General features: G+C 40.8%; 1 protein-coding gene across 3 annotated transcripts in view; it reads left to right on the plus strand.

Moving 5' to 3' along the window:
* Positions 1–26146, plus strand: part of LOC140132949 (Y+L amino acid transporter 2-like) — a 44621-nt gene extending 18475 nt beyond the window's left edge. For 2 of the 3 annotated variants that reach the window (XM_072152420.1, XM_072152418.1), the window contains exons 5-10: positions 3914–4037; positions 4125–4228; positions 4357–4453; positions 7063–7212; positions 9023–9206; positions 23167–26146. In XM_072152420.1, coding sequence (XP_072008521.1) covers positions 3914–4037; positions 4125–4228; positions 4357–4453; positions 7063–7212; positions 9023–9206; positions 23167–23249 — 742 coding nt within the window. In that variant the 3' untranslated portion in view covers positions 23250–26146. The remainder of the gene's footprint in view (positions 1–3913; positions 4038–4124; positions 4229–4356; positions 4454–7062; positions 7213–9022; positions 9207–23166) is intronic. The other variant, XM_072152421.1, reaches the window with a different exon arrangement.
* Positions 26147–26628: the final 482 nt, after the last annotated feature.

The following is a 26628-nucleotide window of genomic DNA, read 5'->3' on the forward strand; positions in this document are numbered from 1 at the left end:
GCTGTAGATGGCAATCGGGAGCGGGAGCTGGTTCTCAAGCGTCCATCTCCTTGCGGTGCCAGGACACGCCCCCCAAATCCGGTTTTAAACTACAGTATCATGGACCTGCCTGGTGTATTCCTTGCTCTTCATGATGCTTTTTGCTCTTTAACCCCTACGGAACTCAGCCTTTTTTGGCCTTAAGGACACGGCCCCATTTTTCAAATCTGCCCTGTGTCACTATAAGTGGTTATAGCTTTGGAACGCTTTGAGATTTCCAGGAATTTTGAGATTGTTTTCTCGTGACACATTGTACTTTAAATTAGTTTAAAAATTTGGATGAAATCTTTTGCGTTTAGTTATGAAAAAAAAATTGGCAAAAATTTGGAAATATTCTTTATTTTCAACGTTCTAAATTCTCTACTTTTGATGCAGATAGTCATAGCACCCAAATAAATTCATAACTTACATTTCTCATGTGTCTGCTTTATGTTGGATGGTTTTTTAAGATTCCACATATTTTACTAGAATGTTACGAGGCTCAGAATTTAGGTATCATTTTTCACATTTTTAGTAAAATCACCAAAACCCGTATTCAACTGACTAATTGACTGTGAGAGGCCTAGATAATAGCGAGACTCATAAATTACCCCATTATGGAAACTACACCCCTCAACATATGAAAAACCACTTTTAAGAAGTTTGTTAACCCTTTAGGTGTTTTATAGGGGTTAAAACAAAATGTTGGTGCAGTCTGCAAATTGTAATATTTTTTCACAATACACTCAATTTGGGTGGAAAATTAAACATTTACAATGGATTAAATGAAAAAAGGCTCCACAAAGTTTGTTACCCAATCTCTCCCGAGTACACGGATACTCTATATGTGGTGGTGACCTGCTGTATGTGCACGGCCGGGCATATAACAGAAGGAGGCGCCATCCAGATCAGTTTTGCTATGTCACATTGTACAGGCTATAATTTTTTTCTTTTTTTAATGTGGACCTATAGGGGCTTATTTCTTTTGCCACATGAGATGCACTTTTCTGGTAGGTAATTTTGGGGCATCTATAGCTAATTGGTGAGATTTTATTAACTCTTTGTTGGTGGAGGAAATGAAAATCATCAATTTTTAGGAAAATTTTTATGGTTTTTTTTTTGTCATTAACCATACCATAAAAATAGTATATTATTTTTATTCTATGGGTCGCCACTATTACAAAAAGACCTAATTTATATAGATTTTTTATTTTTTCCCATTTTTACTGAATAAAAAGTAATTTGGCAAAAATGTTGTTAATTTTAGCATTACCGTCTTTCATACGCATAACTTTTTTATTTTTCGCCTCACAAATCAGTTTAAGGCCTTATTTTGCAAGAAGGATTGTTCTTTTAAGTGGTCTTATTTTAGAGTGCATAACATTTTTTAAATCACTTTTTAGAGCATTTTTTTATAGGGTATTAATTGAAAATTATCTTTTTTTTGAGCTTTTTGGGTTTTTTTTTTACGGGGTTCACTTTGCTGCTCTAATAATGATTCTTTTTTATTATGCAGATTGTCACAGACGTAGCGATACCAAATATTTGGGGGTTTTGTGTATTTTATTCAATTGTACTGAATAAAAACTAATTTGGAGAAAATCTTGTTCATTTTAGCATCACCATCTTTTCATATGCATAACTTTTTTATTTTTTGGCTGACATTTCTGGTTAAGGGCTTATTTTTTGCGAGAAGAGTTGCTCTTTTGAGTGGGCTTATTTTAAAGTGCATAACATTTTTTAAATCACATTTTAGAGCATTTTTTATAGGGTATTAATTAAAAATTATCTTTTTTCGGAACATTTTTGCATTTTTTTTTCCTCCGGCGTTTACAGTGCGGTTCCAGTAACGATTCTGTTTTATTATACAGATTGTTTCAGATGCGGCAATACCAAATATGCCGGGATTTTTGTGTTTTTGATACTTTATTAAATGTTTTTATGGGAAAGTGACATTTTATTTTTTATTTATTCTAATGTCTAGTGTTCAGTATTTTTCACTTTTTTTTACTTATACATACTTGAACTTGAACCAGTGATGGTCTGATGGATGGTTCAAGTTCAATACACTGTTCTACATTACTATTTTATTGTAGAGCAGTGTAATCTGTCTGGCATGCTGCCCGGAAGGGGTCTGACTGCCATGGAGACTGGGCAGCTCCAGGGCACATGCCAATCCTCAGAGCTGCCCAGAAGTGGATCGGATCCCCCGGTAAGCGGCGCGGGGGGATCCGATCCATAGCGAAAACACCCTTACACGCCGCAGTCATGCTTGACCGCAGCGCGTAAGGGGTTAACAACCGCGATCGGAGTCGGCTCCGATTGCGGGTATTAGCGCAGGCTGTCAGCTGTGATAGAGCCGGTGCCAGAAGCAGGACGTTATAGTGTGTCCCCGTGCGCTTAGAATGTAGCCCCAGGGACGTACTATAACATCCTGGTGCGCCTAGGGGTTAAACAGAACCCAGAGACTACCACAGGGCAGGTGAATTTATACAGAGGCTTGATTACACACAGGTGGATTATATGTATCATCAATCGTTGAGGACAACATTGGATCATTCAGAGATCCTCACTGAACTTCTGTATTGAGTTTACTATAGCAATGGATCATTGAAAAACATATTGCACTTGCATTGAGTGCAATGCATTTTTGAAATTCTATATATTTAATAAAAATTTACCTAGATAAACAATTGTGTCTGTGCCAGATTTTTTGTTTGTTTGCATGAAAAAAGTATCTATGTGCGCCACAATTGTATAACGGTTGCATTTTATCTGACACTTTTGATAACTGTGCACCTAAAAGGGAATAGTAGTGTGTGTTCCCAGTTTGTGCCACATTTATATCTAGAATTCGATACAATTGTGTCGCAACAGCATGAAGCAAAGTGCACCAAGGGAAAAAAGGTTCAGGAGACCAGATCAACTAAGAGTGTGGACCACTATTAAATAATGTGCCGCAACTTGCACAACGTGCAAACTGCAGTAAGGCAGATTGCGCCACTTTTCATATATCTGGGCCAAAGTCTGAATAAACCCATTTGTGGTTATTTATCATTGACTTTTTGGTTTAATAAAGTAGCAAAAAAAGTGTTTTTTTGCTATTTTTTTAGTCAAAAAATCGCAGGGGCCTTTTCCCACCACAAAGGAAAAGTGGCTTAAACATAGAACCACAGCTAGTGCAATGCTGCATAAAGTCAGATTTACGACTTGCAATTTTCTTGCAATCACTCCACTACCCACCCGGCTGTGTGTGCTGCTGCAATTATTTTACTCTTCTTGCAATTATTTTGTGATTATTTGTAAAAAAAAATCCCTGAGAGATTTATTAAAGGGCCAATGCCATTTCAATAAATCCTTTATTGTAAGGAGCCTGCCTAATGATACATAAACCCCATTGAATATAATGTACAATTTGTACAATGTGAATCCCATCCTAATCTCACACAAGACTGAAAATCAACTGCATAAAAGGGCATGATGTGAAAAGTAATCAATTTGTCACTTTTGGCAATACTGTTATGTATAACCTGCTTGCAATGTAAAAAAAAAAAAACAGGAGATTTGGAAGATCTAAAAAGCTGCCACAAGATGGCACTTAGAGCCAAGGCTAAAAAAAAAATCATTGCAACATCTAAAATTGATTTTTAGATTGTAAATATCTCAAAGAAAGGCAAATACAGTTGTATTGATTTCTAGATGAACTACAAAGATTAAATATCAGATGTGATGATCGATTTTCCCAAAAGTATGAGCTTGGTTGTGATGGCCTAACTGCATCTATGCAAGATCGGGTATGACAGAGTATTACAAAAGTCAAAGGTGTTTTAATTCTTCCTGTGAGACTGAATTTGCATATTTTACAGTATTATCCAATATCCCACCTTTATTTCAGAAACCTGCCATTATCTATGGTGATATCGATGCCCTTGGTGACAGTTATCTATGTCATGACAAACATTGCGTACTACACAGAGCTGGATCTAAACACCATCATGGACAGTAGTGCAGTAGCTGTGGTAAGTTGTAGGGGACTATTGTCAAGTTAAAAGGAGCAAAGATAAATGTATAAAAAATGGACCAAATTCTATTTTACATTTATTTAGACCTTTGCTGAAAGGGTTCTCGGATTTATAAAGTGGTTTATTCCAATATCTGTGGCCATGTCATGTTGTGGTGGATTAAACTCAGTAGTCATTTCATCATCAAGGTGAGCTAATACCAGAAGTTTTTATTAGCAACCAATGAAGTTGGTTGCTTCGAACAAATATTCTAGATTTCTTTTGGAAAAATTGTGGTCAATCTCATATTGTTCATATCGTATTTTCTATATTCCAGACTTTTTTTTGTAGCTGCCAGAGATGGACAGCTCCCAGATTTTCTCTGCATGATCCACATCAATAGATTTACTCCAATTCCTGCCTTACTTTTCAATGTAAGAAATACTTTCAAATGTTCTTTACCTACGGATGTTGTATTATAATAATCATGACCTCTGATCATTATCATAATAGTGTCCGTTCCTATTTGTGACTTAAAATCATACTTTAAATACTTAAATACATACTTTAAGACATACTTAAAAAGAATGCCTCATTTAATGAATACCAATCAAAATTATGCCCCTAAAGTACCGTGTCCAGATACTATTCACATGCAGAATATCAGTACTAGGAGTAAACAGAACCTCACTATACAATTAGGCATGAACAACAAATTGTAACAATTAATTTAAAAAATTATGAAAAAAAAAGAATTTCACACATCAACGAGGCCATGAACAACTAGGCAAAACAACTTTTAATTGTTGATGGACTGGTCAATGTTTGACTTTCTAATAATGTTTTAAGTCTGTAGAAGAGAAATTATGAAGGTGATTTGTCAAAACTGTGGAGCAGTTGCACATAGCGTCCAGCTCATTACTATTTCCCCTGGACCCCATCCCTCATAAGTACTATGTACAGGAAGGGCCGTCTTCCCAAGAGGTACTATATACAGACAGGACCCTCACACCCATAGCTACTACATACAGGCAGGACCCCCCTTCCCCCATAAGTACTATATACAGGCAGGACCTCCCCTTCCCCTATAGATACAATATATAGGAAGGACCCTCTCCACCATTTGTAATATATACAGGCAGAAGCCCCCCCCCCTCCCATAGGTTCTTTATAGAGCAAGGACCCCCTCCACCATAGGTAATATATACAGGATGGATACCCCTCCCCCATAGGTACTATAAACAGGCAGTATCCCCTTCCACATAGGTACAATATACTGGCAGGACCCCCTCCCCATAGGTACTTTATACAGACAGGAGCCCTACCCATAGGTACTTTATACAAACAGGACCACCTCCCACATAAGTGCTAACCCATAAGTGCTAAGGCAGAACCCCTTCCCCAATATGTACTATATACAAGCAGGACCCCCTTCCTCATAGTTACTATCTAAAGGCAGGACACATTCCCCTATAGGTACTATATACAGGCAGGATCCTCTCCCCAAAAAGTACTATATACAGGCAGGACTCCCCTCCCCCATAGGTACTTTATACAGACAGGACCCCCTCCCGCATAGATACTATATAAAGGCAGGACATACTCCCCCATAGGTACTATATACAGGCATGACGCCCATTGATATTATATACAGACAGGACCTTATAGGTACTATATACAGTCAGACTCCCCCTAGGTAGTATATGGAGGCCAGATCGCAATAATAAGACAGTGGGACTCATTTACTAAGTTTTGCATTGCACACTCTTGTCGGACTGTGCACCGTTTTCAGGGATAAAACTGCTTGCACAGGTATTTAAGAAGAGTGTGCACTGGGACTGTGGCACACGCAATCGTTTTTTGGCCTGGTAAGTAAATGTGCCCCAGTGTCTTATATTCATTTTTGCTCCTAAAGAGGCTCCAGCTCTTATTTTCATGGGACATCTTATTTTTCATGAACAAGAATTCACATTCATTATTGAACAAAAAAAATCAACATGTATCAATATATTGTGGTCATGCCATCACATACATCAGTAAACCATCTGAATTCCATCAAGAATTTCTTGATTTAAGGACCATTATGTCAACAACATCTCTAACATCGTTATAACTCTCCAAACTCTGAATTTCATGCTGAATTTCTTGTGATTCTATTTCTATCAGAATCATCAACCCCAATCTCTCTCGTTTAGCATTAGCACTTTGCTGCACATAGAACGTTTGCAGCGCAAGAGTCAGTGATTTAGTCCCATGAATTCTTCACCCAAGTCACAACCTCTTCCAGTATCTACATGATCTACAAATATATGGTGCTAATGTATGGCATTGGGTACTGTAGCAATGACTGCCGCTAGGTCTTATTTTCAGACGAGTATGTGCTGCACCACTCTGCCTGTCAATTGTCTGAAAGATTTTTGTCCCAGAGATTAGGGAGGGGCAAGGGGAAATTTTAAAAAGTGACAAAAACTGTAACAAAAATGAAAGAAAGAATCCTTGTTTTAATAGACTAGAGGGGATTATATACCAATTTCAAGCAATTAGACCAACATCGGCTCTGAATCAAACCTTGGGTAATTTGCTCATCTCTAACAGCAATAACAATTGATTAAAAAACAAACAAACATTATTTCTTACTGTAATTATATATACATTTTTGATGATAAATTGAAAGGCATCTTCAATTAACATTATTTATTGAAGGTCTTCCATTTTAAAACCGTCTTTTGGTTTTTTGGTTTAAATGAGTTTGGCAGAGATAGGTACATTTTCAGATCAGCTGTAGTTGTCAGCCTCAGACCTAAGGGGATCATATTGATGTGGAAGACCATCATAAGTTTAGTAGCTATTAGAGATCTAACTAGATTTGTGAATAATAGGTACACCTAATAGATAAAAAAATATAACCTCAAAGCAGCTTATTGCCTTGGAAACCTTGTGTGAAAAAAGAATTATCTGAAGTTCTTAAATGTAATTGAACTGTATTGTAAAAGTCTTAAAATCGCTTATTTGCTCAGCTAAAATATTTTATTTTTATTTCAAGGGTTTGATGGCTATTGTGTTCCTTTGTGTGGATGATGTGTTTCAGCTCATTGATTACTTTAGCTTTTCTTACTGGTTATTTATTGGCCTATCTGTGGCTGGTCAAATTTATTTAAGGGTAAAGAGACCGGACCTGCCAAGACCTGTGAAGGTAATTGTTTCTTTAATTGTTATTTTTGTATTGTCTATCAATAATATCCATAAAACCCCCTTTAAGGAAATCTACCATCAGAATCCAGCATAATAAAGCAGGGACACTCAGGCACAGTGACTTCTTATATTTGTTATCCTTGGACTCCTTCCTCTAAAATTAAAAACCTGCATCCACTTGTACAGGGACATTGGCCAACGCATTTCAAATGTTGTTATGCATCCTTAAACTTAGGCCATGAGCCACAATTAAGAATGCATGAAACCTTGTTTGTTGGTGCTGGATACTTTGGAGTGTTTAAGTATCCCGGAGTCCTGGATGTGTATGTAACAGCAAGGTATGACACAGCAAGGTTTATCAAAAATTTGTTTCTCAGTCTATTAAAATGAACTTTTAAAATTATGTTAATGAGTCTAAAAGGCCCCTCCGTGCTCACAGGTTCACAGGTGGGTAGACTGCCTCCCGCTCTGCTCCTGCTCAGCATTCCCCCTTCTTCTGCCTTACATAATCTCATCATAGCACAGGAAGTTCCCACACAGTGGGAGTGGAAAATGCACATTGTAAAACCCTTTGAATCTGCAGCAGGGTGTGGCTCAGGAAACTGCCCAAATAGCCTTTTGGTCAGATTAGCATAATTTTGAAAGTTACTTTTAGAAAGAAGGAGGCGAATGATAACAAATATAAGAAGATTACTAGATCTATGAGTAAGTATCCCTGGTTTATTCAGGCTTCATTTTGATGGTAGATTTCCTTTAAGGCAGTGGTCCCCATCCATCAGGCTGCAGGCCCAAGACTGGGCCTTGGAGCACCCGGTCCCGGGCTGCGGCCAAAAGAACTTGAAAATAGACTGTATACTCACCTCCGATGCTTCTCTTTCCCCCTTCAGCTCCAGGTTCTTCCACTGTCCGCAGCTCCTGGCAGACGGCCAGAGGCACTTCTATAGAAGTGTCGACTGCTGGGAGCCACGGGCAGAGGAAGAACCTGGTGCCACGGCAGAAGAGTAGCATCGGAGATAAGTATACTGTTTTTTATCACTATGGGGGCTGGGCAGGGGACATCACTCTTGGGGCTGGGGACATCACTGTGAGGGCTGGGCTGGGGACATCACTATGGGGGCTGGGAGAGGGACATCACTATGGGGGCTGGGCAGGGCACATCACTATGGGGACTGGGGACATGACTATGTGGACTGGGCTGAGCAGGGAACATCACTATAAGGCTGCGAGTTTTGGAGAGGGCTCTGCTGTGAACATTTTATTAATGAGGGGATGCTGCAGGACATTTTGTTCATGAGTAGCAGCTGCATTTTCCACCCTAGGCGTATACTCAATTGAATAAGATTCCCAGTTTATTTTGTGATAAAATTAGGTGCCTTAACTCAGGTCAACTCGTACTTGGGTATATGTAGGATAAAAAGGGGGCTACAATAATGGGAGGGGGTTACATAAAAGAGAGCACTATAAAGGAGGGCTACAGAAAAGGGGGAATTTTAGACCAGGTGCTGCAGGAAATGACACTTTATATGGGTTGGGGTTGGATATGACGTATTTTCTGGGCACAAAATTTTTTTTCAGGGACAATGGTCCATGAATTCAAAAGGGTTGGGGACCACTGCTTTAAGAGATTTATCCAAGGCATAGAAATGTGTACACACTGCTATGACTGCAAGATGAGAGAAAACTCAATTTTTTTAAATTATAACTGCTTGGTCAAAAAGAATTAAAAGAAATGGAAAATTGAACATTTCAAAGAGATGTCTAAAAGAGAGATTTAAAATTCATGTGTTTCTTTTTTTCTTTTTTTGTCTTAGCTGAGCTTGTTTTTCCCAGTGTTGTACTGCATCTGCAGTGTGTGTTTGGTAGTAGTTCCTCTCTACAGTGATCCCATTGATTCACTTGTCGGAATTGCCGTTGTCCTTTCGGGGGCTCCAGTATATTATCTATGTCTTCATCTTCCCCAAGAAAAACAACCAAAATTTGTAAAGAAATTTTTAGGTAAGCAGTGATGTTTGTGAGTTTCAGATCTTACTGCCTGAGGTTGTAAATATTAATGTCGCCATTGTGAGGTATATGAAACTTATTGATTAACTAAACATTTGAAGCTATTTTATTTTATTTTAAAAAATGAATATAGCTGGTGATAATAGTAAACTTAACAATACCTACATTAAGTAAAGCAGCTTCATTCTCCTGCATTGAGCAGAACATCTGAAAGAATTCGGCAGAGAAGCAAGAAAACCATTAATTATTGCCTAGAGAATATTCCATTTGATGATTCAGCTGTGTTAGGGAATTAAAGGGGTTGTCCACTTTTGGCAAATAACTGATATGATTTGTGTAAGGAAAAGTTTTACAATTTTCTAAAACTGTATACTTTCTGTATCAATTCTTTATGATTTTCTAGATCCATTTTCTGTTAGTCTATTGAAAGCTTCTATTTTTACTTCCAGTGTATATAAATCTGTTCCTGGTCATGTGATGTACATACAGATGCACGATCTGCTAGTATCACATGGCTCTGAATACTCTCTGTGATACTAAAGGCTCGTGCACCTTTGTGTCCATGACAAGACCATGGACAGATTTCTATCTGCTAAAAATAAACATAGAAGCTTTCTATAGAATCACAGCAAGCAACAATTTCAAAAGCTATACGGAATTGATACATAAAGTATATTGGAATATTGTATATAAAGTATCAATCATTTGCTGAAGATTAATAATCCCTTTAACTATTGTGTTAAGTCATTAGACACTTAATAAGGTTCTTATCTGTACATAAAGCTAAGTTAAAGAAATTGTTTGTGTAAAGAAGAAAGGTATCGGAAAAGGAAGCAAGCAGTAACATACAGTATATCTTTAATAAAGGATATTACAAAGTTCATTATTATCATCTGCACCATTGATTCAAAAGTTTGATGAAAGTTTAGTTTAACACTTTAACACTTTCTGGGGATAATTGTGGTCCAACAGCAATACTGTAGTCTCTTTAAATGCTAAAATCCCCACTGATTGTATCCCACACAGTGGTACACATTAATATTCTAAATTATGATAAAATATTATAAACTTTCTCCTATTTACATGTTAGCCTGGGTGCTGGCCTAGCTGACACAGTGGCAGTAGCAGTAGTACTAACTACAAATCCTAGTCGCTATACTAGTACCACGCACCATCGAAGTGAATAGGGCTTGGCTCTCAACAAGTTTAGCCAACCAGTTTTAGGTACTAAGGGGAGGGAGGTGAGTGTCCTGAAAGGCATGCTGCATGTGGAATGTGATTGAGTATGGCTGGGTGGGAAATGACAAAACTGACATAACTGACAAAAACAGCGAGTCATTGTCACAGATTTGAGAAAGGCACCTGTGCATCACTCCCAGAGACAGTGTTAGTGGGAGCCCCCTTATAAATAAAGGGATGGGGGGCCCAGCAAGCATAGATAACAACATATCTTTATCCCTTGGGTTAAAAATAGTGTTACAGCAATATAATTTTTTAAAACTTTGGATAAGAAAACCCTTTTTTTTTTAATATAATTGTGTTTTTATTATTATTTTTCAAAAATATTTAACAAACAAGTTATCATGTACAAATATCACATAAAAATTTTCCAATAATAAAATAATTAAAAGACAAAAGAGAAGGGATCTATTTCCCCGTGGAGTATCAACAGTGTAAATATCCTGTTTGCGTATCATAATGCAAAATCCAGCAGTAACATATGCCTACTATATTAAAACAAATACCAAAGATGGCATCATATCAATGCTTAACCATTCTGAAGAGGTTGGGAAAAAGGGTACGGACAAAGACAAAGTCATTCATACTCACTACGACAACAATTACCACTTGGGAAGACACTAAAAGGATGGCCCTGTCACTCTCCTCCTCTTGCTCGTTCCTCAATCCAGTAGCGGTCCCATCGATCCCAGGTTTTGTCAAACTGTGGAATACGATTGTTCAGGGAAGCGGTCAGATATTCCATACTGCGAGTTTCTCTAACCCTTGAGAGAAGATCCATTCGGGAGGGGGGGGCTTGTCTCTTCCAAAACTGCGCTATCAGACATCTCGCAGCTGTGAGAATGTGTAAGCTCAGTTTTGTGGTTGCCTTGGCCATGGGGTGTGGAGAGACGTTCAGCAAGTGAAATAATGGGGAGAGTGGGATATCCACCTCTACGACCTCCCGAAGGAGAGTCTTTACTTCCTGCCAAAAAGGCTGCAACAATGGGCACGTCCAGAAGATGTGTTGAAGAGTACCTCCAACTGAGCCACATCGCCAGCAAGTATCTGGTGTGTCTGGGAATAATCTGTGCAGCAAGGATGGGGTATGGTACCACTGCATCAACAGTTTGTACTGGTTCTCCTTATGTGTAGCACACAGGGAGGTCTTAGCCGCCCTATGCCAAATCAGTCGCCAAGTGTCCTGAGATATCGGCCCCCCCACTATGCTCTCCCACTTGGCCATATACGGGTGTGCAATGAGCTCGTCTGGGCTGGGATGGAGTAGTATCATGTAGATATCTGATATGAGTCCAGATGTTTGGGTCGCAGTTTTGCAAATGTGTTCAAACGTAGTGGGTGCCGAGACTGTCTCAGCACTGTCCAGGGATTGTAAAAAGTGTCTAATTCGAATGTAGTGAAAATTGGCCGCCTGTGGGAGATGGAATTTATCCTGTAGGGCTGCAAAGGGCAAGATCTTCCTATCGCGGTAATCCACAATATCTGCAAATCTAAATAAACCCTTCTCATGCCAGGGTTTAATTTCCTGCCCAGCCCCAGCTTGTTGCATGAGGGGAGTGTGTAAAAAGGATTGCATAGGGGAGCACTTGGACACCAATGGGAACCTGGCCAAACAGGCCCTCCATAACTTAATCGTGAATGAGATAGGGCCTAGTTGGGAATCAGGCAGTGCAGGCGCCTCTTTGGGCCAAAGGTAGGAGTTAGGATGAAAAGGGGCCAGCCACAGTTTCTCTATCTCCATCCACTTAGAGAATGCCAGTAGGGTGGACCATGCAGGAATGCGTCTCAAGTGTGTTGCCCAGTAGTATTTGGTTATGTCCGGCACCGATAGGCCGCCCCTGGATTTGTGAGAGAGTAGAACAGACCTGGAAACTCTGTGTCTCTTTTTCGCCCAGATAAAGTGCAATATTGATGCTTGCAGGGACCTCAGAGCGCCCAACGGCACCGCTACTGGCAAGGTTTCAAAAAGGTACAGCAGCTTAGGCAGAATAGTCTGCTATCCTGCCAAAAAGAGAGAGGGGGAGACTGTTCCAGTTATTAAGGAGAGTCCTTATTTCCTGAAAACTACCAGGAAAATTCTGCCCATACAGTGTATTGTAAGAGGGGGTCAGGAGTATCCCCAGGTACTTGATAGTGTCTGCTTTCCAGTTATATCTGAATGTGCCCTTCAATTGGTCTACCAGCGGTTGGGTAAAATTGAGGGGCAATGTCTCCGTCTTTGAGGTGTTCACTTTATAGCCCGAGAGACGGCCATATTGTTGTAGCCTCGCTTGTAGGTTGGGTAGGGAGATTAGGGGCTGAGTGATGGTGAGCAGGATATCATCTGCGAACAACGACAATTTAAATTCCTTGTCTCTAACCATAACGCCATGGATATTGGGGTCTAGACGGATAATGGAGGCCAAGGGTTCAATGCAAAGAATAAAGAGGAGGGGAGAGAGTGGACAACCCTGACGTGTACCATTCTTGATCCGCAGAGGTGGGGAGGACGCGTGTGGGAGCTTAATTTCTGCTGTGGGATTTGAATATAACTCCCTCAGAGCCTGGAGAAAGGGACCCTTTATTCCTATGTGTTCCAGGACTTGAAACATAAAGGGCCAGCTGAGGCGATCAAACGCCTTCTCTGCGTCTAAACTGAGAATTAGGGCCTGATCTTTTTGCTTATTAATTACATCGATAAGATCAATTGTTCTCCTCGTGTTGTCGCCTCCTTATGGATTACCTGAGGAATCCACTGAATCAGGCGATTGGCCAGTAGTTTTGTGAATATTTTTAGGTCTGCGTTTAGAAGTGCAATCGGCCTATAATTAGCACAATCGGTTGCATCTTTCCCAGGCTTGGGGATAAGGGTGATATAGGAATGGGTGAAAGTTGTAGGCATGGGTTCACCTTGTAAGAACGCGTTAAACACTTTTGTCATATGTGGCAGCACCACAGGGGAGAAGGTCTGATAGTAAAGATATGTGAGCCCATCTGGGCCCGGGGATTTCCCATTTGGCATTTCTTTGATCACCTCCTCTATCTCATCCGACGTTAACTCTGAGTTGAGCATCTCGATGGCCTCTGAGGGGAGTCCCGGTAGGGAGCAGGAGCTCAAGAAGTCCGAGAGCAGCGTTTTTCTAAGGCCCTCATCCAGGGGTAGAGTATTTGGCAGGGAATACAGTTTGGCATAAAATTCTTGGAAGCGAGAGGCAATCGCTCTCGGGTCATGTAATAGATTTCCCCGGGGATCCCGTATAACATGGGGAGTTTGGTGCTCTCTCTTCTCTCTCAATTGTCTCGCTAGGAGAGAATGGTGCTTATTGGCCTGTTCGTAATACCGTTGCCTAGTAAACACTAGTAATTTCTCTACCTCTTGAGTCTGAACCTCTCGCAACTGCTCCCTAACCTCAATTAACTGTTGGAGTCTCCTCCTAGTGGGTTTGGCTAATAGGGCTGCTTCTTGCTTACCAATCTCCTTTCTCAATTCCTTTTCCAGATGGACCCTGTTTCTTTTCAATCTGGTTCCCTGTTCTATACAATGGCCTCTGAAGACCGCCTTGTGAGCTTCCCATATCATAGGGATAGAGGGGATTGAATCCTCATTAAGCTGAAAATATTCCCGTAGTGCTCCATTTAACTCCTCCTTGATCAGGGGTTTCTTAAGAAGGGATTCATTTAAACGCCAATGACATGCCCTCGTTGTGGTATGGCCCTCACTAAGCTGTAATAGGACTGGCGCATGGTCTGACCACGATATGTCTCCCACCTCTGCGGAATGCATCATTCGCAAGAATTGGATGTCTCCAAACCAGTAATCTATACGAGTATGGGTGCCATGTGGTGCAGAGTAGAAAGTAAATGAGCGGTCGCCCGGGTTGCCCACTCTCCACAAATCATATAAAGCAAACCTCCTGATGACTCTACGGAAAGCCGCTGAAATAGTGCTCTGTGATCTAGTGGCGGGATTGGGGTCAATAGCCAGCCGGTCCATATTTTCTGAGAAGATTACATTGAAGTCCCCTCCTATCAGTAGGGGTGCTGCTGGGAGTCTGGCTATTTTATTCAGGACCTTGGTAATGAAGCGGACCTGCGATGAATTGGGGGCGTAAATATTGCATAAAATCACAGGCGAGCCGAACATTTTGCCCTGAATAATGAGAAAGCGGCCCATGGGATCCGCAGTTACTGTCTCAGGCACTATGGGGCACGAGGTGGAGAACAGGATCGCCACTCCTGCTTTTTTGTTCTCTGTAGATGCCATATAAGATACCGGGTAAAGGTGCTTAGCAAAATTAAAGTTCCCCGTCGTATCATAGTGTGTCTCCTGCAAGAACACCACATCTGCTCTACTCCTCTTTAGCTCATTAAGCGTGAGACGTCGCTTGCGAGCTGAGTTGAGCCCCTTTACATTGAGTGTCAAAAGCTGAACCATGGTGAGTTAGCTAACCAATACTCTTGGGCAAGATACGCTGTCTCCCCTGAATAGGATGTAACTGGACAAGTTCTGTGTTAGGAGGGGGGGGAGGGAGGTAGGAGAGGCTAAGTGTGGCCTTTTCTCCCTAAAGCCCTAGAGTGACTGTACTAAAGGGTGTCAGTGTACAGAAGCCTAGAGCGTCAGAGAAACCCGTAGAGGCAACAGGGGGGGGCGACAAGGGAAAGGACAAACCTTGCACTCCACAAGACAAACAGTCAAGACAGATAAAAAAGAAAAAGCAACAAACCCCCCCCCCCCCCGAGAGAGAAAAAAAAGGGGGGGGGGGTAATAAGAAAACAAGGATAAATTCCTAATACTATAACCAGGGAGAGGAGAATCTCCTGGCCCTAGTGCAGGTCTATTCAGCTGGTCTACCCCTAAGATGGGGGAGTATAGTCAGCTGAACCGGTTTCACCACCTCCTGTATCAACCCTATGCCAGGGTCAGAGGGCGGGATCCGGAGTAGACCCACTCGGTGGGGAAAAACGTGGCAATAGAACCTAATAGAGGAAAAAAGCATCAAATGTAGTTCTACACAAAAATAGAAACTGAGATATATCTCTAACTATCGAGACACTAACCCCGATGCCCTTGTGCAAATTACATCTGAATTCACAAAGGAGGGGAAGGGTACCCCAAATCAATGCAAATATGGGCAAACATAAGACCCCCTTCAAACAAGTATAATAACTATAAAGGATATATGTTCAGCAGATGTTCCTCTCTAATCATAAGAGTCCTGGGATGGAGCTCTGGTTCGCGGCCTTCGTCTCTTCTGTTGCAGCTGGGTCTTATTCTGCGTTTGTCGCATCTGGGGGGGAAGGTCCCCCCAGTCGTCCAGTCGTGGAGTCGGGATGTTCCAGATGTCGCAGAATTCCTGCAGCTCCTCCATCGTTGAGAGCGTCGCCGTTATTCCATCTTTAGTGGCCGACAGGGCAAAAGGAAAGTTCCAGCGATAGGAAATGTCGTGTTGACGTAAAATGTCCAGCAGCGGCCGTAAAATCCGTCTCTTCTGAAGGGTGATCCCAGAGAGATCCTGATAAAGCTGTATGGTATCCCCATTGAAAGCAAAATTCTTTTTCTTCCGCGCCGCAAACATGAGGCGCTCCTTTAATTCAAAGTCATGTACACAGCAGACCACGTCCCTCGGATTTCCTCCCATTACTTTAGGCCTCAATGCTCTATGAGCTCTGTCAAGCTTTACTTGCGTTTCCGGCTCCCCCAATAGTGTCGAGAAAAGCGCTTGAAGTGTGGCACGGACATCTTCTTTACCTTCCACCTCCGATAGGCCCCTCACCCTTATATTATTACGCCTTCCTCTATTGTCGAGGTCTTCCAGGTGTCTGGCCATGTCTTGTAGTGTGACAGAATGGGAGTGCAGGGTATGTTGCGTATGTGCAATCTGGCGCCTTGAGTCCGCCTGTCCAGCTTCTAGGTGGTCAATTTTCTGCGTCATGCCCTGTATGTCACGCCGTATCTCCGAAATTTCAGATCTGAAAGCCTCCTTCACTTCAGCAATTAAAGATTTAAAGTCCTCTTTGGTAGGGAGATTCTGAAGATGAGCGTGCCAGAGTGGTTCTGATACCGGTGGTCTCTTGACTGCCATTTCGTCTGTGCCGAAGTGCTCAGGCGATGACGCCCATTCTGGGGAAGGTGCAGCGTAGCGGGCAAGAGTAGGGGTTGCACTTAGCTCATCTTCCGTAGCTTGGGACCGGAGGATAAACGGGATTCCAGGAACAAATTCCCCAAGCTGTGGGAGTTGGGGGGATCTCAGTGGGATGTTCTCAAGATGCCACCCCTGTCCTTCGCTTTCAAACTGACCCTCATCCATAGGGTCGTGTTCTTCTTCAGAGGTCTGCAGATGTTGCAGGTTAGGCTGTTTTAGATGGAGGGGCGACCCCCCCTCAGTGTGGGGTGGGCTGCCTTTCTGGTCAGGATTCTGCGGAGGTGCCCCTTTAGTCTGGCGCTGCTGCGCTGCTGCATTCTGGCGCTGCTGCGCCGCTTCATTCTGGCGCTGCTGCGCCGCTTCAAGAAAACCCTTTTTATGAAAAGGAAAATTTGTTTGTATCGTCCCCTTCCAAGACCAATAACATTTTTAAATTTTCTACCAATTAAGGGCTATGTGAGTTGGTTCCATTTTTTCTACATATAACTTTTATGGGTCAAGAAACTACATATAACTTTTTAATCACTTTTTATTTAGCTTTTTTGGAGGTAGATGCATACAAAAATCAAATTTTTTGCACTTTTTAAACATTTTTTTTTACACCATTCAACATACAGATTTTTTAAATTTAAATATTATTTTTACATCGGAAATTTTACTTGCAAAACATTGAAATTTTAATAACTATATTTTATAGTCCCGGTATGGGACCTCCACATAATACACTACAATAATTCTTTATCACAGTCTATTATAAATAGGTGGTAAAAAAAAATTTACGTTATCCCTTTTCTTGTGGGTTTGGATTTTACGGCTTTCACTGTGCGTCCCAAATGACATGTCTTCTTTATCCTTTGGGTCGGTACAATCACGGGGATACCAAATTTGTATACATTTTTTTTATGTTTTCATACATTTACAAAAATTAAAACCTTCTGTCCAAAAAAAATTCTTTATTTCGCCAGCATCTCGTTCTAAAACATTTTCCTACTTCAGTTTACGGAGCTTTGTGTGGTGTAATTTTTTGCGCTTTTGATGTTGTTTTCAACGCAACCATTGTGAGTACTGTAGAGCCCTTTGATCACTTTTTATGGAATTTTTTTATTGTTTTGCAAAATGGCAAAAAAATTGCATTCGACTTTGGGTTAAACGCTTGGAATAATAGTAATTATTTTTTGATAGATTGGACATTTTGTCACACATTGATTCCTAACATGTTTATGATTTATACTGTTTATTTATATTTATATCAGTTCCAAGAAAAGGGGGGGGGTTGAAGTATTATATATTTTTTAATTTACGTGGGGATTTGCACATCATCTATTACAATGTGTAAATTGCACATTGTAATACATGGGCTAAAACAAGACAGCCTCAAGACTTTGTATGACCCGATTTTGTCATGGCAGCAGATTGTTGCTCCCCGATGACATCACGGGAAGCAACGATCTAAGCCAATATGCCGGCGCCGACGCCCCGCCGGCTTCTTAATGGGTTAACACCCTCGACCAGTACGTTTGCTGTATGAGCCCTCCCATACACCTGTAGCTGACTATTACTGTTATGTCATATGTCTGCCTGGTCACCAACCTTACAAATATTGAAATAGATAGACTGTTCTTTATCTTTTTTTTTTATAAAGGACTGAATTTTTGTATTACCTACATGTCCCATAAAGTCAATTTTGAAGTAGATTTTTTAAAGGCACACACAACATGGCCTTAAATAAGTGTTTTGCCAAGAAAGATTACTTGAGCCCCATCTGAGCACAAAGAGGCCAATATTCCAGCAGAGATTGGCCCCTTTGGGCTCCTTACTACCAAAGAGTTTGATGAGCTTGACAGAGAATGTCTTGGGGATGCGTCAGAGATGTCCACTGTCCCTTCTTTTATGTGCACTAGAGAAGCCCTGGCTATAAGTCTTAGTGGGGACCCAAGAGAGAATGTCTTAGATTTTGACTGGCACCTCTGATCCTTAGGCTCTCAAGGCTTCAAGGCATTTCACAGGAGGGTTGAGATTCACTTTTAATCCCAAAGTCCAAATAGGAAGTAGCCTAGACCTATTTAAGAAAAGAAGTAAAAAAAAAAGATGTGCAGACCATCATCAAGGAATCCTACCTCACAAAAAATTAATTAAGAGCCCTTAACTGCCTTAAAAGTCATTAAAAAAATTGGTGATTAGAGAGGCAGATAAGCAGGAAACACAAGGAAAGATTTGTCTTATTAACAAGCGAATATTATGCCACAGGAGCACATAGGCTATTGGGAGATGAAACAAACTTACCAAAAGTTATCCACCAATCCCATGAACAAATATACCACTCAGCTAAAGACATTCCTTTGTAATGGAAAAAAATTTGATTAAAAACAATTGTTGAAAAGTTACTGCAAATGATCCAAAAATCTCTAATTGGTATTGTGTACCTAAAGTACATAAAAATACAGAAATTCCTAGTGGAAGAAATTACTACAGTTACAACAGAAAATCTTGCATCAGGCGGCAGATAGCGGCTCCCCAAGCAGGGCGGCGTCCTGATGCACAGACCAACCATTTCAGCAGAATCTACTCCGTGTGCTTATCACCAGATCCTCCTCCTGTCTCGCACATGATCCTCATCCTCCTTCTGCCTCCTCCCACAACATGCCGGCACCGACTGCAGGAGTGCAGTGAGAGCAGTCAGCAGTACTGCCATCTACTGCAAGTACTTGCCGCTCAGACTGCTCCTGACATGAAAGCTGATGCCAGCACTGCAGTTCCTAGCAGCCATTCACATTTGTCATGCTTCCAGAGCATAGGGAAGCTTCTGACAGCAGCCCCTCTCCTCCTCCGACATGGCTGAAGCTTGGCAAGAGGGGGTGGAGCTGCAGTCCCGAGTCCAGAGCAAAGGAGTGTGAAGTGAGACTTAGCAGTGAGGCACACTGTAAGTTTCTGCCATGTCTGTTCACTACATGTGGAGGAGAGATTAGGGAATGTTGTAGTTTCACAGCAGCTTATATGTAGTGACTGTAATTTTACTGCTCAGGCCAAAAATATAGTATACAAAATAGCATACACAGAAACAAAATATCCCCCAATCCATGGTTCTAGTAGTACTTGTCTTTTCCTGATATCTATTGTCTCCCCTGCTGCTTATGAAGTTTCCTATCTCCCCTTCCAGCCATGTTTGTCATTTCCTCTATTCAGTAGCCTAGTAGTCTTGATCCCCTGCTCCCTTAATGTATGTTGATTAGGTGGCTTTTGGTACAGATTTTCAATCTGTAAAATCTTTCCCATATCCCTCTCCTATGGGCGCTACTGTGAGACTGCTGCTCCTACTATAGTGCTATGTGCCACTAAAGGAGGTAAAGAGGAGAGTATTTTGCTATGTGCCTTAAATATTTTCCACTTTTGCCACCTTTCAGATTACATAAATATGAGCTGAATACTTCTGCAAGGGTGTTAAAGGAAACCTACCACTTAGAATGACAGGGGTAAGCTGTAACTTTCGTTAGTGTTATTAACCACGGTATTGCGGTTTTAACACTTTTTAAACTTTAGAGCAGAAGACGCTTCGGCGCTTACCATGCGCGCGGCTACATAGGAAGTGAAGGAGAGCCGCGCGCATGGTAAGCGCCGAGCGCGTACCCCCCTGCGCCGGCTATAAAGTTTAAAAAGTGTTTTAAACCGCGATACCGCGGTTTAAAACACTAACAAAAATAAGCTCCGGCACCAGCTCACCATCAGAAACCTGCCACTACAAGTGGTAGGTTTCCTTTAAAAGAAGAAAATATTTTAGCCATGTGACCAAGAATCTTTTACCATTCTTGCAGATAAATGCATGACAATAATATTTTCCTCATTACCTCCTTCCAGATTGCCGAAAGCCACAACACTGGAATATGAAAATATTCCTGCTATTCAGCTATTTGCTAGGGTAGTAAGACTACTTACTTCAAATAGTTTGCACTTTTGATCCTAGCCTATCATTGCAGATACAGACAACAAAAAACAAACAATAATTTAATGAAGGGGTGCTATATAATGGTGGCTCCTCTGTAGCCAGGGACATGTCTAACACATCCTGGATATTGAGACCCTTAACATTTGATTTATAGCACCTAGAAACACAGTCTTAGGCTGCATTCACACTGCCGTATGGAGGACGTATATACGGCCGATGTATATAAGGCCGATATACGTCCTCCATAGACAGCAATGGGCGCACGGCGCACCGTACCGCTCCGTACCCGGGAAAAAGATAGGACCTGTCCTATCTTTTCCCGTAATACGGCGCCGTGCGCCATGTATCTCTATGGAGAGGGGCGGGGTTGAGCTGCGCCCCGTGCACTGCCGTTGCCCGCTACGGTCCCGTTACGGGTGGGCAACGGCAGTGTGAATGTAGCCTTAGTGTCATCTGAAAGAAGAGTTGTGTTTAAAGAAGTTTTGTTTCTTTGTGCAGGAGAATAGGAGACATGTACCGTTATATTTACAATCAGCAATTTGATCTTCATATACCGACCCCATTTCCAGCTGTCAATTCAACTGCTAATATCTCCAGTTCTGTGGTACTTACACATTACAATCCTTATGTGGACTCTTATCTTTGACAACACTTATGTTCAGGTTATTAACTCCATGCTACCCAAAATAATCAGAGAGCACACTTGCACTTGTTTGGGATCTTTTACTTTCAGTAATTGAGCGCGTAATAAGCTCTCTGCTGCTGCAATATTTCCTGCATAGATTGGGGGAGTGGCTTGTGGCGTAATTTCCCTTTTCGCCTCAGGCAGCAAATAGGCTAGAATCGGCCCTGACAACAGCCTATCCTAAAAAGCATCCCGGCTTACATAAAAGACCAATGACCAATGTCAGGCAAGTAGATTGTAAGGAGGGATACAAATTAATGTCAATTGGCGTTGAAAATGGCGTTTATTTACACGTAAAGTTTATTTACAAGTACACGGAGGCCGGAAGAAGCGCAGACAGCGCGAAACGGCCGTAGCCTTCTATTGAGCACATTGCATCACTCCCCCCCCCCTCGCTATACCCTGAATATGATGTTTGGATTTGATCCATGAATAAAGAAGAAATTTTGTTGCACAGGATTTGGGTGAGTGCTGTCCTTCATCTCTTTTTTTATTTATTTACAAGTATGTTCCAGGATCTTGACTGTAAAAAGTGTTTTGCAGAATGCTCATACGCCAGTGATTACATAAACTCATTGGTGAAACACTCAACTTCATATTGACCCATAATGCATTACAATTTGATCAGGTTTGGTAGGTTCAAAAAGAAGGCATGCCCATGGGGATAATGCTCCGATGCACATATGCCAACATATACCTGGACATATTTGAAGATAGTTATATTTTTAATACATCTATACCATATCTTTACATGCATACCTACCATCCTTACATGGTCAATGTCTTATTATGGACAGAAACTGGAATACAATTCATTGTGATGATCACTATATTAAATCAGTAGATTACAACAGTTACCACCCCTACAACATAAATTTGGTGAGGGGCTATCTAGTAGTCATGATACAGGAAGCTTATGACTTTGTCAGGAATGACACACAAGAATCTTCATTACATAAAAGCCAGTTTAAAAAGAGGTCAGACAACCGAAAGAACAGGTCCACATTTGGCAATTGATTATTCTCCCTTTGCTGATAATATAAAGTCATTAAGAAAAGGCACTTCATCCAAAGTGACAACAAATTAAGGGAAGCAGCTAAAGGAGGGTCCTATCGTCAGAACCATAAAATCCTAATTTATAAAATACCTTTTCTATAAAATGAGACCTAGCGGAAATATTTTGTCCAAATAGGAAACCATAGTTGTGGCAACTGTACATATTGCAGCCAATTTATCAAAACTAAATATTTAAAATTAAATGATCAGAATATCCCTATAAGGCAATTTCTAAGGCAATATCTGGGTCAAAGTGTGTGTTATTCTTTGCTCCTGCTCCACATCTAATTTGTGCATTGGGGTATGCATAGAGCATTTATGCAATACCCTGCTTTAAATGTTTTGCACATGCATATACTTTTTTATTTTTGTAATACTATTTTTGCTCAGTGGTGTTAAGGTGCCTGATCCCTAATTATCTGACTCTGCATCTTCAGCCCTTGCTTGCATTAGCTTTTATTTCCAGCCCAGCCTCATATGGGCAGTACCAATTACTCCTCTTAGCATCAGCCGTCTTCCGGGCATTCAATGGGCCTGGCATTATGAAACAAGTAACTGAATGTCTTGGGCAATAACTTGATGGTTTAAAATGGTTTAATAAGCATCTCTCCATCTACCCTGTGTCATTTACACTTCTTTATTCGCATAAGGCAGAGAGGCCATTGAGGTCCCTCAGACTGACAAATTTACCTGCTACAAATTTTTTGGGGGTGTTGGTTTATAGCCAATATTGTAAAATACAATGTCACTATATAAATATAAACTTATTATTATTAATATAACCAAATGCATAAGGTTTTTTTTTTCATTTTGGGAACTATAAAACATGTGGACAGCAATACCAGTATGAACCCAGTTTTAGACATATTCTTTGCATAAATATATTGATTAAATTATTTACTGTATTCATAGGTATAATTTCCCTATACACACAGAAGTTATGCATGTGTTGTCCGGCCGAGCCAGCAGCTGAAGGGGAGGAAAAGTGGAAATAAAAGTTCTTTCACACATCAGATTACAACGTGAAGAATCCTTCCCTGAATATTACAGCGGTCTGAATTGTTAAAGGAATGTATCTTTTACAAATTTGATAAACTGTGTGGTTCCTTGTTCCGTGGGATTAGTACAGGGGTATTTAAAGATTTTTTAAAATCCTCAAAGAAAGCGGAGTATATCAGCTGTGCACTGAGAGGTTCTTTGGAGTGACACCCAATAATTCTTATTCTCTAGCCATTGCAAATCTCAATGAAGGTAATCTGTTTGTGAGTTATCCGCTTTTTTCTGGTTCTCAGCCATATTGTATGACCAGTAAGCAGACTCTATAACTAAGGCTACATTCACACGAACATATTCCTGCCAGGCCTCTCTCCATAGAAAATAGAGCCACACGGCCATTCTTACGGACAAAGATAGAGCATACTCTATCTTTTTTTCAGCCATGCCTTGGAACAGTGAGAACCGTACTGTCATTGTGCTCACCGTACTGAGCCCGACTGCCATAGCCATATATGGGGACGTATATACGGCCACAAATACGTTGCCCCGTCGGTGGGTGTGAATGAGGCCCAAGTCTGCTTGTACATGAGAGAATTTATTCCAACAAACACTATCCATGTGTGCAGCATTTACTAGATTGAATGAAGAATTGTTGAACTGAACTCAGTATGTCAGTTCAGTCTAGCTATTTTTAGATCAGTAAATCCAGAATAAACTTGCTTATGGACAAGAAGTCAGTTTTTCATAGGAATGAATGTGAAATTGCACTTCCTGGTACCCATAATACTCTGAAAATTAACTAAGGTCTGTTTTTTTTTTCAACCTGTATGAAAAAGAGACAAGGTTAAGTGGGAAAGCTTGATAGCTGCGTAGAAATGAGGCTTATCCGAACGGATGCCACTTTGTGCCAAAAATGTATCAAAATTCATAAACTATGAAAACGAATTAAAAGTATAAAGTTAAACAAGATGGCCCACGTTTATCAAACTAGTGCAAACTGCACAATGTACAGTGCAACAGATGAAATGTGTCACATATTCTTTATGAATCTGGCAACCCCTGAACTTCTCCAGCGGAATTCTCCAGCGCTATTCTGGTGCACTTACTTCACGCTTTAGAATTGTGGTGCAGATACAATTGTGGCACATTGGACAGAAATGTGGTGCACAATCCAACTGTGCACCGGAACGCTCCTTTTGGGGCTAATTTTTCATGTCTTGTTGAACACAGTGCAGGCTTTAATAAATGTGGGCTGATGTTCTTTAACTACAACAGATTTATCATCCAGTACCAGACGCTTTGATACTTTGAGATTATTTTCTCCTATATGTCAGTTGCAGAGTCTGATTGCTGGTCACATGAGATGCTGACGTAGAATCTCCATAACCTGTAAAACGTTCACTATGGTAACACCCTCTAGAGCCCTGCAGGTTCCTTAGCATAATTTTAAAAGTTGATTTTAGTAGGAAGGAGACCATGGATAACAAATATAAGTCACCATGTTCAGTATATTGTATAATATAGTCTATTGTAGATCAGTCATTACTTTTGTGGGGAGATACTGCATTGGGAAATAAAATCCATCATTTTAATTAATCTAAAGAGATAGAGAGAGTACCATAGTCATATTACTCTTACTGTATTGACTGTAGTGACTGAAAACTTGAAAATATTTAGCACATTCAATAGGTTTTTGGGTCATGATAGGCTATGCATTTTTTTGTATTGTTCTATTGCATAATAACTTCTCTTCTGGTACAAGCTTAAATTAAAAGCTTCAAATTGTTTCAAATGTATGAAAATAAATCAACCCCGTCTCTGCGTTTATAAGTGTGTTAAAAGGAACCTTTCACCACTGGCCATCTCACCGAAATTCTCACTCATGCGCATAAGCAACTTTTTCACATTTCCGCATGAATTTTTAAAAACCATAAAATGGTTGCAGATGGAGCTTTTTATAGAGGTTAAAACAAATATATCCATTTTGGGAGGAGGAAAATTAAGCATTCACAATTGAATAAATGTAAAAAAGCTTCACAGAGTTTGATACCCAATTTCTCCTGAGTGTGCCGATACCACATATATGGTGGTAGACTGCTGTATGGGTACACAGTCAGGCATAGAATCGAAGGAGCACCATTCAGAGCAGATTTGCATTATCAAATTGTACAGGCTATAATTGGGGGCTTATTTTTTTGCCACATGAGATGCACTTTTCTGGTACATAATTTTGGGGTATCTATAGCTAATTGATTAGATTTTATTAACTCTTTGTTGGTGGAACAAATAAAAATCATCAATTTTTACTTTTTTTTGGTCGTTCAACATACCATAAAAATGAGATGCTATTTTTTTTCTATGGGTCACCACAATTGCAGAGATGCCTCATTTATATGGCTCTTTTGATTTATTGCCAATTTTACTAAATAAAACTAATTTGGAGAAAATTTTGTAAATTTTAGCATCACCATCTTTTCAGGGACATAACTTTACTTTTGGAGCTTTTTAGTGGTCTTATTTTCGAGCTTTTTTCACTTTTAGAGCACTTTTAAGGGTATTAATAAAAAAGAATCTTTCTCAGAAATGTTTTTCAGGCTTTATTTTTACGGCATTCACCTTGCGGGTCCAATAACAATTCTATTTTATTATACAGATTGTTATAGACACGGCAATACCAAATATGTGGGTTTAGCAAGCACACGGAATATATTTTTGAGCTCACCACAAAGGGTCTGCACAGTCTATGCCTGTCACTGCTATGGAACATGTCGCATTGAACAAACAAGGTGGAGATCATATTAAAAAATTCCATATGAGGGAAGCTTGTTGGATAATGCTCCTGGACACAAGTTTGAAACATAGAAGCAACTTGTCCTATATTTCTTAAACACAATGGGGCACATTTACTTACCCGGTCCAGTCACGATCCAGCGGCGCGTTCTCTGCTCTGGATTCGGGTCCGGCCGGGATTTATGAATGTAGTTCTTCCGCCGTCCACCAGGTGGCGCTGCTGCGCTGAAAGTCATCTCATCGCGCCGGAATGCACCACCTCGGACCAGGTGAAGGTAAGCGCTCCCCAAGCGACACTTTTTCGGTTTTTAAATGCGGCGGTTTTTCCGAATACGTCGGGTTTTCGTTCGGCCACGCCCCCCCGATTTCCGTCGCGCACATGCCGGCGCCGATGCGCCACAATCCGATCGCGTGCGCCACAATCCCTGGGCAATTCAGGTACAATCGGCGCAAATCGGAAATATTCGGGTAACACGTCGGGAAAACGCGAATCGGGCCCTTAGTAAATGACCCCCAATATGTTTTTTTTTTTTTTACAATTGACTAAGATGTTTATCATGGCCACGTTGTATCATTATGTATTGATAC

The sequence above is a fragment of the Engystomops pustulosus genome, chromosome 5 (genome assembly GCF_040894005.1).
Source record: "Engystomops pustulosus chromosome 5, aEngPut4.maternal, whole genome shotgun sequence".
Classification (NCBI taxonomy): Eukaryota; Metazoa; Chordata; class Amphibia; order Anura; family Leptodactylidae; genus Engystomops; species Engystomops pustulosus.